We start from the raw sequence: 16,599 nt of genomic DNA, 5'->3' as shown, positions 1-16,599 counted from the left end.
AGCAAGAGAGACTAGCTCTTGTCAAGTTCAAACAAAGCATAATAGATGACCATGGAATGCTTTCATCATGGGAGGTAGGAAATGATTGTTGTAGATGGGAAGGAGTCGGTTGTGACAATACCACTGGAAGGGTTGTCAGCCTTCATCTCAGAAGCTATTGCAGGGAAAATTATGGCTTAGTTGATCGATACAGCAACTTGCTTGCTGAAGAATACAGTTTAGGTGGTGTTCGTCATGGCTACTTCTTACGTTATGACGAGCGGCACTACTTAGATGGTCAGGAGCTGAATTCTTGTTTGGCAGAGTTGGTGAAACTAAAGCACCTAGACTTGAGTGGAAATAGTTTTCGAGGAAGTCGATTTCCAGAGTTCATCGGATCCTTGAAACAACTAAGGTATCTCAATTTATCTAACGTAGGTTTAATTGGCAGTATTCCCCATCACATTGGAAATCTTTCCAATTTGAAGGTTCTTGATCTCAGTTTATCATCAGACGACTCAAATGACTTAATGATAGATGATATAGCATGGATCTCTAGTCTCTCAAAACTCGAGCATCTTGACTTGAGTGGCTTGGATCTTAGCAGGGCAAGAAACCTTGATAGCTTACTTTATATGCCTTCTTTGTTGAACTTAAGTTTGTCTAGGTGTGGATTCTCTATAGCTCATCTTGGTTATCATCATCTTAATTACAGTAGAGAACTTGCCAGTATCAAACACTTGGATCTTAGTGAAAATGATTTGAGAGGTGAACTACCTGGCTTATTTGTAAACATCACATCCCTAGAGTCCCTTGATCTTTCATTGAATAATGTTACTAGGACATGGAGCTTTGAAAACTTGCTACAGATGATACCGTATGTTTCAGAGGTGCGTTTGTCAGGTTGTAACATCCAAAAGATCAATCTTTCACCCAATAATTATAGTTTCGGTATACATTCTAGCATCCAACACCTCGATCTCAGCCTCAATGAAATTGAAGGCAGATTTCCATATGTTTTAACAAACATGAGTTCCCTATTATCCATTGACCTTTCAAATAACGGTCTGAACTCATCAATTCCTATTATGCCTAACCTTCTTAAGCTTGATATTTCGGGAAATAACTTTAGGAATATTGAGGATGTTGGACTTTGGAGACAGTGTTACCTCAAACACTTGTTCGTTTCATCGAGTAATCTTGAAGGAGAAATAATTGGTCCATCGACAAATGTATCAGAATGCTCTCAAATCGATTGGAGATGTTGTATTTGGATCATAATAAATTAGACTGCTCAATTCCAGAATCCCTAGGACGATTGTCTAATTTAAGAGAATTAGATATATCATTCAATGAACTAACAGGTTCCATCCCAGTATTTATAGGAAGACACACTTCATTAAGAGTGTTTTCAGTGTCTTCAAACTTTTTAAATGGGACCATTCCAAATTTAATTGGAAAACTCACCAAACTCTATAGATTAGATGTCTCCAACAACTCTTTACATGGAGTTCTTTCAGAAGACCATTTTGCTAACCTCTCGATGTTGAAGTATTTGAATGCTGATTATAATTACAAATTGCTTTTCAATATTTCACCTCACTGGATACCTCCATTCCAGTTGAAAGTCGTTCGACTTCATTCTTGCAAGATTGAAGACGGATTTCCAAAATGGTTTAGAACTCAAATGAGCCTTAAGGAGTTAGTGTTGTCCAATGCTAGCATTTCTGGACCTCTTCCCACATGGTTGCGCGTCATGCCCATGATAAGTATCTTAGATCTCTCTCACAACAAACTCACCGGTACTTTGATGAACCTTCATTCTGTGTTTGAGGTTGGTTATGAATTTGGCAGCATGTTAATTTTGCAAAATAACTCTTTCGAAGGGTCGATTCCATTGTGGTTGTGCACACGGACAGATTTAAAAGTTCTTGATCTTTCAAGAAATATGTTGACTGGTGAAATTCCTAAGTGCCTATGGAGTCTACCCTTGGATATGGTTCTACTTAGTTCAAATAGGCTATATGGTGTCATACCGAATCCCATAGGCTATAATCCATCCTTGCAGTGGTTACAGTTGAATGACAATTACTTGAGTGGAGAGCTCCCATATTTTGGGTCTTTTAGAAGTTTGATGGTCTTAGATTTGGGTGAGAACAAAATCTCTGGAATCATACCTGAATGGAATGTAGATGAATTAATGGTCCTCAGGTTGCATAAGAATAACTTTAGTTGAAGAATTCCTTCCTTTCTGTGCCAATCTAGATCACTACATATTTTAGATCTCGCGCAAAACAACTTACAAGGATCCATCCCTTCTTGTTTCGAATATTTTGATGGCATGAAAACGAACAATGATGTCAACTATTGGGGTTTGTTTGGTTACGGACATGTGGTACAGGTTCTCAAAGGTTTAGCACTTAGCTATACAAAAACCCTGATCTTTGTTAGAAGCATAGATCTTTCAAGCAATAAACTTTTTGGAGAAATACCTAAGGGGCTAACAACACTTGATGGATTACTAAGTCTTAATTTGTCTTATAATAGTTTTACCGGGAGCATTCCGAAAGACATTGGGAACATGACGTCATTATTTTCTCTTGATTTGTCAGCGAACAAGTTGACGGGGGTGATTCCACCAAGCATGGCAACTTTAAATTTCTTGAGTTACTTGAATTTGTCACACAACAACCTGTCAGGACAAATTCCAACAGGAAATCAATTAATGACGCTTTAAGATTCATCCATATATGTTGATAACCCATATCTATGTGGTGAACCACTACCAAGGAAATGCCTTCCTCATGAAAACACAAGAAGCAAAAAAAAAATACAAACATGGTAAGGTATGGTTTTACTTGGACATAATGAGTGGTTTTGCAACAGGTTTTTGTGGTATTATTGGAGTGTTGGTGTTCAAGAAGCAATGGAGACATAAGCTTTTCATGTTTTCAGAGGTAGTCATGGACATGATATATGTTGCAGTCGCGATTAGAGTTTTGAAGGTGAAAAGAGCAAGAGTGGCTGCATAGAATTCAAGTACCTGTGGGATATCTTATCTACTATATAAATAATTGTTTTCCTTTTGTTAATGTAATCCTTATATTCTATTCTGCTTCTTACTATTATTGTGATTTTTATATTTGAAATCCATTTGAACATGTGTGTTTTAAGTTTATATGTTTGATTCTGGTGTAAACTGTTAGAATCAGTGATGATCATAATTAATGCATTGGGTTGGAATTTTGGTTGTGCCTTTGTGTTCATAGGAAAATGATTGATTTGGTTAAAAGATTTTATCTCATGAGTTAATTTATATGGGTATACTCAAATTATATAACCGCTTATGTTTATGCAAACTATAACTGGGTCACTATTATAAAGGTTGTCAACTTTAGTTTGGTCCGAATGGGCAAGCACCACTCATCACCACGTCGCCAGGTTTCACTAGAAATACCGGTTTGGTTTTGGTTCCATTTTTCTCCTGTACCAGCTAATAACCAGCTTAGATTAGGTCGGTTTCAGTTGAATTAACTGGTTAGATCAGCATCTCTAAGTTTCACTAAAAAATGTCGGGGCGCTTTATGGGCCTAAATTAAGCAAGTGTTTTTCTTCTAACAAAGTCGAGTTCGCCCAGACTAGTAGGGCAGAATCATCGATAACACCAAACAAGCGAAGAAAAATCAGAGACAATAATAATTCAATCAATTGTGTGCTCAAAAAGAAAAAAAAGATAATGTAAACTACTCTTAACATTCTTAAACAAATCTCTTATAACTTATTATATACACATATAACAACAAAATAATCGCTTTCCGATGATCACCAACAGCTCCAAATGTTGTACCTTATCTTGCTATAAATGAATGGCCTTGAGAATATGTACCAACATCTTAAAAAGTTGTATCTAACCCATCCAAAATATCTAACATGTCAGCATTTGTATACCCAGGTTCCCTCCTGGGAGAGATTTCCATGCTTCTACTCGATGCAAAAACCGCAGCTCGCTTCTTAACCAACACAAACTCTTGACTTTTGCTTATTCCAGGAGCCAACATTCTCCTTTTTCATCACTTCTTCCATAAGCTTCCTGTCTTCCAGAGATATTTCAGCCCTTTGTAGTTAATTACCATTCACTTTCGATCTAGATGGATCTATAAGTATATACACAATATTACGAGACGGGACGTATTTTGGAACCTTATCTCTAAATCTAACTAGACTTATTTGAAGATGAATCCATATAATCAAATAAAGAATGTATAGGTCCATTTTTGTTAATCTGCGTGATAAAGTGTCTGAAGCCGAATAATATGGGAGATTTTGGGAATTTATCTGAATAATATTATTACGACCGGCGCCGTTCTCTCTCTCCATCTCTCTTACACACATACATATATATGTTATATATAATGGGGGCGTCCAATGGGCTTTAAACCACGACGTTATAGGTTAGGGTTTGGATGCCCCCACCATAGAGAACAACCTTACTGTTTTAAATAAATTAATAAGACTATATTTAACGCGCCTGAGCCACCCCCACCCGTAGCCATGCTGGAGCCGCCAGAAATCCACTTCCGCGTTGGAGCCAGCCGCCCGACTATGCATGAAGGAGAGACGCCCGTAGTGAAGGGCTTGGCTTGTCTCGGTTCTTGTGTTTTTCTCTCTTTTTTTGCTTTTTTACGATGGTTAAAAAAAGAGAGGAGATGGAGAATATGAGGTTTGGTGAAGATTGACAGAGAAAAGAGATGTTGGAGAAGGTGGGTGTTTGAGGAATTGGGTATTTAATTATATTTTTATTTAGTTTTAGTTATATTAATTTAAATGAACGGAGTTTTATTTTTAATCTAGTTATGTTAATTTTATATTTAATCTTAATTTTAGTTATATAGATATTATTAAGTTCTATGTATAAATGTTTTTTTTTCGATCTTTGTTGCTTTTTATTTGGATTAATTTATTTAATCAATCAATTATTTTTAAATTATCAAGTAAATTATACAAATTTTATATTTGAGAAACATTTAAATTTAAAGTAAAAATGGGTTAGATATTACATGTACACGGCCATATGCGCTTTGAACGGATACGGGGATTGAGGGATAGGGAGAGTTGGCATCGGGACGGTAGATGGGTTTGGTTGTGGATTATTCGGGTCGGGATTGTTTGCGTTGTCTTGTCGGGCGTATTGACCAAAACCGAGAACTTGGTTGTTAAACGGAAACATTTTGGTTGGTGTTATTGAATATATATGTGAGTGTTTTATAAAGAAGTAGTAGAAGTGTGTAAAAAATTGACGTTTAGGTTTGTTTTTATAGTATATTTGTGTTAATATTTAAAAAAGGTTTTTTTTTTTAATCCAACGGCTGTTTTTTAACGGTGACATTTTTGAAATTTGTGCCACATACCGCATTATGTATAAAACGCTAAGGAAAAAAAAGCCAAAACGCCGGGGGGGGGGGGGGGGGGGGGGGGCGGTGTGCCCCCGGCGTTATACTCCAAAACGCCGACAAAACGCGGCCACTACGCTTGGTCTAAGGGTGCATTTATCATTGGAGGTGAAATTAAAGTTTTGAAGGATTTGTAAGAATATGAGAGACAGCTGACTAGACTGTTAAAATAAGAACTCCATTAGCATTTAAGAGTAAAATGTTATTAAGTCATCATGAGAGTAATAGAGTAATAGGCATTAGGAAAGACGACAGTGATAATTGTTTTCTCTTTAAGGGTGTATATGACATTTTACTTCTCCCTTTACAATGCCACATAAGCACCATATCATACTTCAGTTCACTTCATTCTCTTCCATAATATTATGGAAATGGCTTCCCTAATTTTTCAAAGAGAATAATAATTTTATATGTTTCAACTTTAAATAAAAACATAACATAATATTACATTTATAATATTAAATAAAAAACGTAGTATTTATTAAATCTAAAAAACATTAAATTACATTTATAATATTAAATAAAAAACATAATAACTATTATTTGAAAAGTAAAAAACTGTATAAAAAATAATGTTATTAATCTTTAAAGGTACCAAACATAATAATGCTTATTCCTATATATTATTGAATATATTAAAGGTACCAAACGTTTCCCCCAAACCCATCCACCGTCACCTACTCACCATCTTCCCCAAAGCCTCACCGCCACCATCAGTTCGCCACCACTTTTTTTACACTATCACTTAAACAGTTACCGGAATTTCTCATCTCAGTTTAGTTATATCAATTACGTTGCCGGAATCCACCGTCTTTCATTTCCAAACGTCATCGGAGGTTCAATAGTTTTTGTGGCAATTGAAGATGAATTTGTGTCAATTGAATTTGGGTTTGATCAGATGATAATAATTAAGAAATTAAAGGGAGGGAGAGGATTTGAGCAGTGATTTCTTCGGTGAAATTTCCCCAATAGTTTTGCCGATGGGGGGCTGGTCTTCTTTTCTTTTTTTAGTATGTGTGTTCGTAAAATTGATGAAGTGGAGAAAAAAAAAATGGTGTAGAAGAGTGGGTTTTTTTAACTTAATTTTTATTTGGCTTAGACTTAGGTCACTTTTTTTATTTTGGGTTGATATTTAATAAAATTTGGGTTTATTTTATAATCTGTAATTTATATAAGTTTTGGCTTTTTTTCTAGTATTAGTATACCATTTTTATCTTTTATTATACAAAATTATCTTTTAATTCATATTCTTGTTTTAAGTTTTCAGAAAAAAAAAAACAGAAAATTTGTTGAATTCATCGTTCGCCTGAAACACAAATAAAAGCTCAGGCGGCTTCGACAATGACTTTAGCGAGTGTCCAGTCAACATTGCATGACACAATATATTATTGGATGAATTCGGAGTCCGGCTTCAGCAACAACACAGTCTTAATAAAACACAAATTACATCTTTAAAAGCAAAATTAAATTAAACTTTCATTAGATATTAAAAATTACATAATTCACATTTTCCCTAATTATTATTAGGTATTATTATTAGATAAATGATAATAATTTTCAAGGATATTACGGGCTCTTTTTATTTTATTTTTTTTGAATTTGCTGATAATATTATTCTTGTTTATAAGAAAAAACAAAAGAAATAAAAAAATCAAAAAAAGAAAAAACCTTTCTCTTCTAGATAGTCATCGGCAACTAGTAGCCGGGCGCGCAAAGTGAACCCGCTATGTATTACCCAAGAGCGCCCCTTCCTCCTTAAGGTTGTTATCCATCCATTCAAAAATTCAAACTTGAAATATTAATTTCATTAACTTTAAGCTGACTTGGTATATGGTAGTGGCCGTCAAAACACGGAATTAGGATTAAACGATTTATCATTTTGGGTGACACGTACTTTTCTTTTGAACGACATAAATTACATTATTTTATATTATTAAATGAGGATTTTATCATCGGAAAGAAAAGGTTAGTCATTGACATGGCGTTGTGAACTTTGGTGAGTTTTGCTATTGTAAATTTGTAATATTCGATTCATTTATCCTTTTGGAGAGTTTCTTTTCATTATGTTCGATCAATTTTCACCAGAAAATAATATACTCTAAATACTTTTATAAAACACATATACTTTGACTACTTATATATTGCAGGATTTTAATCCTAGAACTCTAGGACAAAGAAGAGGCACCATACCACCCCCACAATGTCCATAATCTCTTTAACTAACCCGCCTTCAAATGAGTGCTCAGATGTCATTCGCCCGGGGACACTGTTTTTCTAATATTAAGGCTACCTATCTTCAATGACACATATATGACTCTAATATGCTTAGATAATTCATTGGATTAGTTTTTGTTTGTGTCGTATCCGACGAAAAAATATGGCTTTTTAGGGGTTTTTTTTCCAAAAAGATTGGTTAAAAATGACTATTTTGAGAATTTTTCCTTTGAAAACCTTTTCAAACTTTTGGTTTCAAAAGTTTCTATTGGTGGAGCCAAGTAAATACTTTGGTGTCACATATTTATTAATTATTATGTTGTCATATAACTGTGTATATATCATCACTCTTGATTCCATGCCATTTAAGTTGTTAATATTTACAAATTAACCGCTAAAATTTTCTAACCATTGATATTTTCATCTAGTGGCCTATAATCCTAGTTCTAGTAGTCCAGCAAGGTGCTTTTCATTTTCTCATTGATCCAAAGATTATCTTGATAAATCATGAACCAAATACATACTGTGGAGTATAACCAACAATCAAACCAAACAGTAGGATTATACCCATTCCGTCCCACCCTATAACGAGATCGATTCATATGGTGACTACTTGGCACTAATATATCATGATCCCCTAAATGCGTTAGCACAAAACTTCAGGACCACGTAGAGATGATGATGGGTTGCTTTCATCATGGGGGATTGGCAATGAGCAAATGACTGTTGCATGTTGGAAAGAGTCGGTTGTGACGATGTCACTAGAAGGGTTGTCAGCCTTCATCTCAGAAGAAATGTCAGGGAAAGCTACTCCTTATTTATTCAAGACAGCAAATTGTTTTCTCAAGATGCCTCCTTACCAAGATACGGCTCACTTGGCGAAGTAAAACACATAGCTTATGTTAGTAAGAACTACTACTTTGTTGGTGATGAGATAAACTCATGTTTGACAGAGTTGGTAAATCTGAAACACCTAGACTTGAGTGGAGTTGATTTTCAACAAAGCCGAATTCCAGATTTCATTGGATCACTAAACCAATTAAGTTATCTCAATCTCTCTGGTGCAGGTTTCAGTGGTAATATTCCTAATCAAATTGGAAATCTTTCTAATTTGAAGGTTCTTGATCTCAGTTCCAGACAATCATGGGAAAGTCAGTTGATGGCAGATGATATGGCATGGATTTCTGGCCTTTCAAAACTCGAGCATCTTGACTTGAGTGGAGTGGATCTCAGTAGAGCACAAAACCTTGTCAACTTACTTTACGTGATTCCTTCCTTATCGACACTAAGTTTGTCCGCCTGTGGACTTTCTATGGCTCAAATTGGTTCTCATAATCTTAATTTCAGTAGAAAACTTTCCAGCATCAAACATCTAGTTAGTCAAAATTATTTCATAGATCAACTCCCTAGCTTGCTTCTCAACATGACATCATTAGCATTCCTTGATCTTTCATACAATGATCTTAGTAAGACATTGAGCTTTGAAAACTTGCTAATCATGATACCTTTTGTATCAGAGTTGCATTTGCTAGGTTGTAATATCCAAAATATCAACCTTTCTCCAAATAATCTAAATGTCAGTGCACATTCTAACATCCGACACATGGATCTTAGCTTGAATGAAATTGAGGGAAGATTTCCAATTTTTTTAACAAACATGAGTTCCTTGTTATTCCTTGACCTATCAGATAACTTGTTGAATTCATCAATTCCTGTTATGCCTAACATTCTGAAGCTTGACATTTCTGGCAATAACTTAATGCAAATTGATGATGTTGGAATCTGGAGACATTGTCATCTCAAAGAATTAATTGTTTCACGCAATATTCTTGAAGGAGAAATGATTGGCCCATCAACTAACATATCTAAATGCTCTCACAATGCATTGGAGATTCTGTATTTAGATAGGAATGCATTAAGGTGTTCAATTCCAAAATCCCTTGGAAGACTGGCCAATTTAAGAGACTTGGATCTATCTTTTAATAAGTTGACAGGTCCAATCCCTGAAGCTGTGGGAAAATTAAAATCATTACAAAGGTTATCTATATTGTAACCAATTGAATGGTTCTATTCCAGAATCAATGTGAATATTAACAGCTTTAACAGAAATAGTTCTAAATTTTAACCGATTCACAGGTCCCGTCCCTACATTCCTAGGTAGGCTGAGTTCATTAAGAGTGTTTTCAGTTTCTTCAAATTTATTAAATGGGACCATTCCATATTCGATCGGGCAACTCACCAAACTCTATCTTCTAGACGTCTCAAATAATTCTTTACAAGGAGTTGTTTTGGAAGACCATTTTTCTAACCTCGCAAAGTTGAAGTACTTGGATGTGAGTTATAATTATAACTTACTTATCAATATTTCACGTAAGTGGATACCTCCATTCCAACTGAAAGTCGTTCGACTTGGTTCTTGCAATGTAGAATTTGGATTCCCACAATGGTTTCAAGCTCAAAGAAAACTTGTGGAGTTAGTGATGTCCAATTCTAACATTTCTGGACCTCTTCCCACATGGTTGCATCTCATGCCCATTATACGTGTCTTAGACCTCTCTCACAACAAACTCATCGGTCCTTTGACGAACCTTCCTCGTGACATTGGAAGCATATTACTTTTGCAAAATACCGTTTCACAGGGTTGTTTCCAAGGTGGTTGTGCAATTTGAGATATTTGCGTGTTCTTGATCTTTCTCGAAATAGGTTGACTGGGAAAATTCCTAGGTGCCTATGGAATATGTCCTTGAATGTGATGTTACTTGGTTCAAATAGGCTATCGGGTGTCATACCTAGTCCCTTAGGCTGTAATTTATCATTGAGATGGTTACAGCTGAATGGAAATAACTTCAAAGGAGAGCCTCCTCGAGCTTTTGGGTGTTTTGAGGAATTGTTGGCCTTGGATTTGGGTGAGAACAAAATATCAGGAAACATACCTGCATGGATTGGAGAAAATTTTACACGCTTGAGTGCTCTTAGATTGCATAAGAATAATTTCATTGGAAGAATCCCACACACTTTGTGCAAATGTTCATACCTTCAAATTTTAGATCTCGTACACAACAACTTAACCGGATCCATCCCTCGTTGTTTTGGAGAGTTGGATGGCATGACAAATAAGTCGCTTTATGGCTTTAGCGACCAATTTTCTGGTTACGGAATTATGATGCAGGTAATTAAAGGTGTTTCCCTTGACTATACAAAACTCTGAAGTTCGTCATAAACCTGGATCTTTCGAGCAATAAACTTGTTGGAGAAATACCAGAAGAACTAACCGCGCTTGAAGCATTATTGGGTATCAATTTGTCTTATAATCATCTTAATGAGGGTATTCCAAAAACAATTGGGAACATGAGGTCCCTGAATTCTCTAGATTTTTCAGCAAACAAGTTGACTGGGATTATTCCTTCCAGCATGGCAGCATTAAATTTCTTGAGTCACTTGAATTTGTCACACAACAACTTGTCAGGACAAATCCCAACAGGAAACCAATTGCAGACGCTTACAGCTCCATCAATATATGCTGATAACACATATCTTTGTGGTGCACCACTACCAACGGAATGCTCTACAACCACAAGAAGCAAGAACAAGCCCGAAAATTCTGATGAGCCAAACAAGGTATGGTTTTACTTGGATGTGGTGAGTGGTTTTGCGACAGGTTTTTGGGGTATTATCGGAGTCTTGTATTTCAAGAACCAATGGAGACAGAAGCTTTTCATGTTCTGTGAGGTAATCATAGACAGTATAAACGTTGCAGTCAAGGTTACAACTTTGAAAATGAAAAGAGGAAGGGAGGCTGCATAGAATCAAAGTTACTATGGAACATCTACTTTACTATGAATAATTCCTTTCCTTTTCAATGCAATGCTTTTATTGTGCTTCCTAATAGTGTTGTTGTAGTCTTATATATGTATTTGAATATGCATGTTTTGATTATATATTCTGTTTATAAAGATTTAGAATCCGTGTCATAACATATAATAGAAGCATCTCTATGTGGTCAATCAATCATACCCAGTGAAGTCCCACCAACAGCAAAGCTATAAGTAGGGTCTAGAGAGGGTGGGATGTAGGCACACCATACCTCTATCCAAAGGGATAAAGAGGTGGCTTCCCGAGAAACCCTCAGCTTTAGGATACATAAGTTTGAGGCAATATAAGGAAATCAAAGTTTTAACAATAAATAATAATAATGATAATAATAATATAGAAAGAAAATACCATTATTGTGTGCGACCAGAACAAAAGTGTGTCTTCGCTAAACTGGTGCCTACACAACAAGTATCCTATCTTAATAATTCATAAACCATATTTAGTTGGATATTAGAAATGAAGATATACTTATAAGCGTAAAATGCAAACTGAGATAAGCATCATTAGGATCCAAACATGAAAAGAAAAATCAACATATTAATAAGAGTTAATTGAACCATCAGCATCACTATGAATTAGACCATGACCACTACCAATTTAACTAATGACCCATAATTGTAACCTCTTACCCAATAATAAAGTCAAAAGGCTGACTAAAAGTCTGTTTTGTGAGAAGCTGCAACAATTATTGACTACAAGCTAAGAAAAACGGAGACAATAAGAATTCAATCAATCATTTGTGTGCACAAAAACAAATAAAGTAAATTACTCAACATTCTTAAAATAATCTCCTATAATTTACTATATACACATATAACGACAAAATAGCGGCTTTCCGATGTGTACCAACAGCTCAACATGTTGCGCCAAATCCATTCAGCACATCAAGGCTTGTAAAGAGTTTCCCATGCTCAGAACCCTTTTCTTGCTATATAATCAATGGCCTTTAGAATATGTACCAACAGCTTAAAAGTCTGTATCTAAACCATCCAAGACATCTAACATGTCAGCTTTCGTATACCCCGGTTCCCTCCTGGGGGAGCTTCCCATGCTTCTACTCGATGCAAAAACCGCACTTCGCTTCTGCTTAACCACCACAAACTCTTGACTTTTGCTTATTCCTGGAACCAACATTCTCCTTTTCATCACTTCTTCTAGAAGCTTCCTATCTTCCAAAGATATTTCAACCCTTTGTAGCTTACCATTCACTTTCAATTTAGATGAATCTGAATATACATTACGAGACGGGGCGTATTTTGGAACCTTATCTCTAAATCTAACTAGACTTATTAGACGATGAAGCCAAATAATCAAATCGAGAATGTATCGGTCCATTTTTTGTTTATCTGCGTGATAAAGTGTCTGAAGCCGAATAATATTATTACTCCCTGCTGTTTTCTTCCCAAACTCATTACTGTTTCAAAATTATAATAATAAGTTATCATGGTTAAAGATGAAAGAAACTATAAATAAATAGACATAAACAATGAATTGCTTACCCTGTGTTTGCCCACTCGCCAACCCATCCAAAACCTTGATGTGCTCTGAAAACACAAAATGTAAAAATTGGAAAACATTAGTAAATAGTAACATTAATGAAATAATTTGAAAAAAATTAATATGAATAGTTAACTGCACAGATGATCCCCCCTGTAGTTTAGGAAAAGTAACAAGTCTAAGCACCAACTTTGAAAAGTTGCATGTTTGGGGTTCGTAGTTTTATTGTAACAAGTTTGGGTGTTAACATTAACTTCTCTTAACATTTCTGTTAAGTGTAGATTAAATGACCAAAATACCCTTCTGTGGTTTTGATATTCAAGGGTACTTTGGTCATACAGAATTTAAATGGGAGGTATTTGTATTCAAGGGTATTTGGTCATTGTATACATACTTAACAGAAAAGTTGACAGAAGTTAGTGTTACCGAGACTTGTAACCATGAACACCTCCCAAGGTTGTTACTTTGCACAACCCACAGAGACCATATGTGTAATTAACTCTAATACGAATGATTCTTAAAGGTTATAATAACATACTTGGTAGTATCTGTAGCGACTGGAACGAGCCACTGGAGTGTTTTTTCCATTTCTGATTTAATTTGAGGCATTGTCATCTGTAACAATACAATTTCTCTTTATATATTCTATTATATTTATAAAAAAAAATAGATACATAATATTTGATATATATAAGGCCTACCACTTCTTTGGAGTCAAGTGCTTGTAAACGTGAGCGTAAAGCTGCTTTTACGTTAGCTGGCAAACCATTATACAAGTTGTCTCTCATATTAGGAGGCAATGAGATGGGTCGTGCTGCCTGTAATAATTAATTAATTAATTACATATATATAGAGACTGAAAAGGAAAACAAAACTAGATTTGAATTAGCTTACAATGTTGTCCATTTGAGTGACTAAATTGGCATAGTGTAAAGCAAGACCTGCAGCACCTAACGTCTCTGGTTTTGTCGGAGAACCCTCTTCATTATCCGTTGAATTCGGCACTAAAAAAACAAAACAAACAAAAAAACATTTTACCAAATTATTCTTAGATATTAATAATTTGTAAATAAGTTTTAATACCATTCTCTTCAAAAACCTCCATTATTGCTTGATGGATGAAAGTAACAATATCTACAAGCTTCTCCACAATCTGAAAAGTATAAAGATTTTCAGATCATTTGTATAAATATACGAGGGGTAAAAATGTAATTACTATTTACCTCTTCTAAACTTTTAGACCAAAGAGATTTCTTTTTCAAGTTCCTCACGAGTTTTCTTTGATGCTTTACATCACTAAGTAATATCGTTAGGCTCTCTCCTAATTAAGGTTGAAACAAAATCATATGTTAACTAGAATTTAAAATATTAAGAAACAGTTACAAAGTTAACTACTTTTCTATTATTATGTGTCTAAGGTCTAACCTTTGCGAGGAAGATGCAAGGCGTCAACTTCCTCAATCTTACGTCTATAATCCTGTTCAAATCTATCTAAGGCATGATACTCGTGATATAATTCCTGTACGAAAACCAAAGATATTAGCATCTTTATATTGATATTAACATTTGTGCATGCTAGTAACTTACGGATGTATACTGAGCAAGATTTATGAGTTCTTGCATAGTGAATTCTGCGTCCTCTTTAAGCTGTTTGTTTGTTACCAGCTCCGAGTCCAATCTAATCCAAATTATTCCATTAATCAATCATAAGTATTTTAATATTATTCACGTAAGATGATATTAACAATCAGATATACCTAGAAAAGAAACGATCAAGATTATGCCATTGTGGATCTTTGCACATATGTCCAAACCGAACAACCTCTCTGGAAAATACCTCAAGTTCCTCCCTAAAATAACACAAACCGTGTTACAACTTACAAAACGAGTATAAAAAATGCTTTAATTTGAATTGTAAACGAGTAAAATAAGTTAAAAACCTCTTATCAGAAGCTGCAATACTCAACAAATGTTTTGTATCTGTAGCAACTAAAAGCTGGACTCCTTCTGAATGCAAAATCTCTTTTTTAAGGATCTGAATGCTTTCTTCGGAAAGCAATTGCATCAAATTGGACCCTTTAACGATGGTGTTAGCTACTTCAAATGCTAAAATAGATACTTTATTCCCTCTTGAAGCCATATTAGATACAAATCCGCTGTTAGCATTTAAATTTGTCATACTGCTGCCCAATGTGTCAAGAACTTCAAGCCCTACACTACCAGCTTTTCCTAGAAATGAACTCACATGAGGCGCCTGTAAAAATGTAATCTTTATTGAATTATATGTCAAAGATGATGAATCAATAAAATCATATGCGAATTACCTAATTAAGCTGTAAATGAACTAACCGTTCGGCAAGAAGTTCGTTTATGTTCGTTTGTTTAATAAATGAACCGGCCATGATCAATAAATTTCATTCGATTAACTTAATGAATGAACACGATCAGAGGCCATGTTCATTCACTTGTATTCGTGAACATTCGATAATGTGTTCATTTACGTCCGTTTATGTTTTTATTTTTCAATGACTTCTCTAATCTTACCATATAGATTTACGCAAAATTATTAACTTTATTAAAAAACAATATAAAAAGTATCATGTGATTAATTTATATGTAAATTAACATATGAAAATGATGGCTAAAAAAAATAACAACACAAAGTTTGTAATAATCAAAACGTTGAGACCGACCATTCTCGGTTAGGCAAATCAAATAAAACATTATTTGTGCTCATTTGCGTCCGTAACAAGTTCGTTTCCTTAACGAACAAACACGAATTCGGTCAGGTCTTTGTGAACCGTTCGCTTGTCCGACAAAACCTTACTGAACAATCCCAAACCATAATTCCATAAAGATCACACCTGCAGATCATCTGACCACACTAAAAATTAATATATCAACATATATACCTTGCTAACCCTAGCCGGTGTAGACGGTTTCAACTCTCTCGAAATCGAAGAAAACAGCTCACCGGAATCATAATACGGCATCCTCCTCCGATAAACCCCATCATCATTATTATTATCATCCCCATCAACATCATCATATGCAAATGAAGAAGAATTAGATAACCCTAACTCATCATGCCCATCATCCTTCTTCGACTTCTGACCAAACCCCTTCACTGAAAACCCCAAACTACCCCTGCCACCGCCGTGATCCGCCACCGTGCTCCGCTTCATCGTCCCGCCGGTACACACACCACCCATTTTTACTTTACTCAATTTGTTGACTAATTGTTTAGCATCTGGATGTAATAATTGGTGATTTTGTGAAGTGGGTTTTGTTGGGAATTGGGTTAATGGGATTGGACTGAAATTAGGGTTTGGATTTGATTTGATTTGATGATTTGGGTTTTGATTTGGTGAAATGATTTTATAAAAAGAAAACAGAAGAGAAGATGATTAAAGTGTTTTGACTCATTTTATCTTTTGTTTACTCTTTCTCTCTCTAGAATTTAATTTTGTTTTGTTTTTATTTGTTTCTCTCTCTAGACATCTTTTATCTTTTTGAGGGGCCTGAAAGTTGTGAAAGTCTTCTTCAACTTTTTGACTGGGTTTTTGTCATAGATAATAATAATAAT

At 35.0% G+C, this 16,599-nt stretch overlaps 3 protein-coding genes across 3 annotated transcripts in view; 2 read left to right on the top strand and 1 right to left on the bottom strand.

Annotated features, from left to right (window-relative positions):
• The window catches only part of LOC143536024 (receptor-like protein EIX2), a 112,972-nt gene extending 109,256 nt beyond the window's left edge, over positions 1–3,716 (top strand). Inside the window, exon 2 of the mRNA XM_077030113.1 lies at positions 2,866–3,716. Coding sequence (XP_076886228.1) covers positions 2,866–3,011 — 146 coding nt within the window. The 3' untranslated portion in view covers positions 3,012–3,716. The remainder of the gene's footprint in view (positions 1–2,865) is intronic.
• A 4,646-nt stretch (positions 3,717–8,362) lies between these two features.
• Positions 8,363–11,447, top strand: LOC143535997 (uncharacterized). Its single transcript, XM_077030092.1, has 5 exons — positions 8,363–8,526; positions 8,597–8,601; positions 8,711–9,680; positions 10,347–10,812; positions 10,854–11,447. Exons 1-5 carry the CDS (start codon positions 8,363–8,365, stop codon positions 11,445–11,447), a joined length of 2,199 nt encoding a protein of 732 aa, XP_076886207.1.
• A 701-nt stretch (positions 11,448–12,148) lies between these two features.
• Positions 12,149–16,225, bottom strand: LOC143536025 (protein PSK SIMULATOR 2-like). Its single transcript, XM_077030114.1, has 12 exons — positions 15,926–16,225; positions 14,954–15,267; positions 14,771–14,863; positions 14,601–14,691; positions 14,439–14,532; positions 14,237–14,334; positions 14,097–14,166; positions 13,908–14,017; positions 13,715–13,831; positions 13,552–13,628; positions 13,016–13,060; positions 12,149–12,930 (listed from the first exon to the last, which is right to left on the bottom strand). The coding sequence occupies exons 1-12, from the start codon at positions 16,223–16,225 to the stop codon at positions 12,483–12,485; spliced, it is 1,857 nt and encodes a 618-aa protein (XP_076886229.1). The 3' UTR covers positions 12,149–12,482.
• Between the last annotated feature and the right edge of the window lie 374 nt (positions 16,226–16,599).

Source organism: Bidens hawaiensis, unplaced genomic scaffold, assembly GCF_021521415.1.
Source record: "Bidens hawaiensis isolate Kalapana, Puna unplaced genomic scaffold, B.hawaiensis_p1.1 tig00010731_1, whole genome shotgun sequence".
Taxonomy (NCBI): Eukaryota; Viridiplantae; Streptophyta; class Magnoliopsida; order Asterales; family Asteraceae; genus Bidens; species Bidens hawaiensis.
Note: the sequence above shows the minus strand (reverse complement) of the source record. Positions and strands in the feature narration are given on the sequence as shown.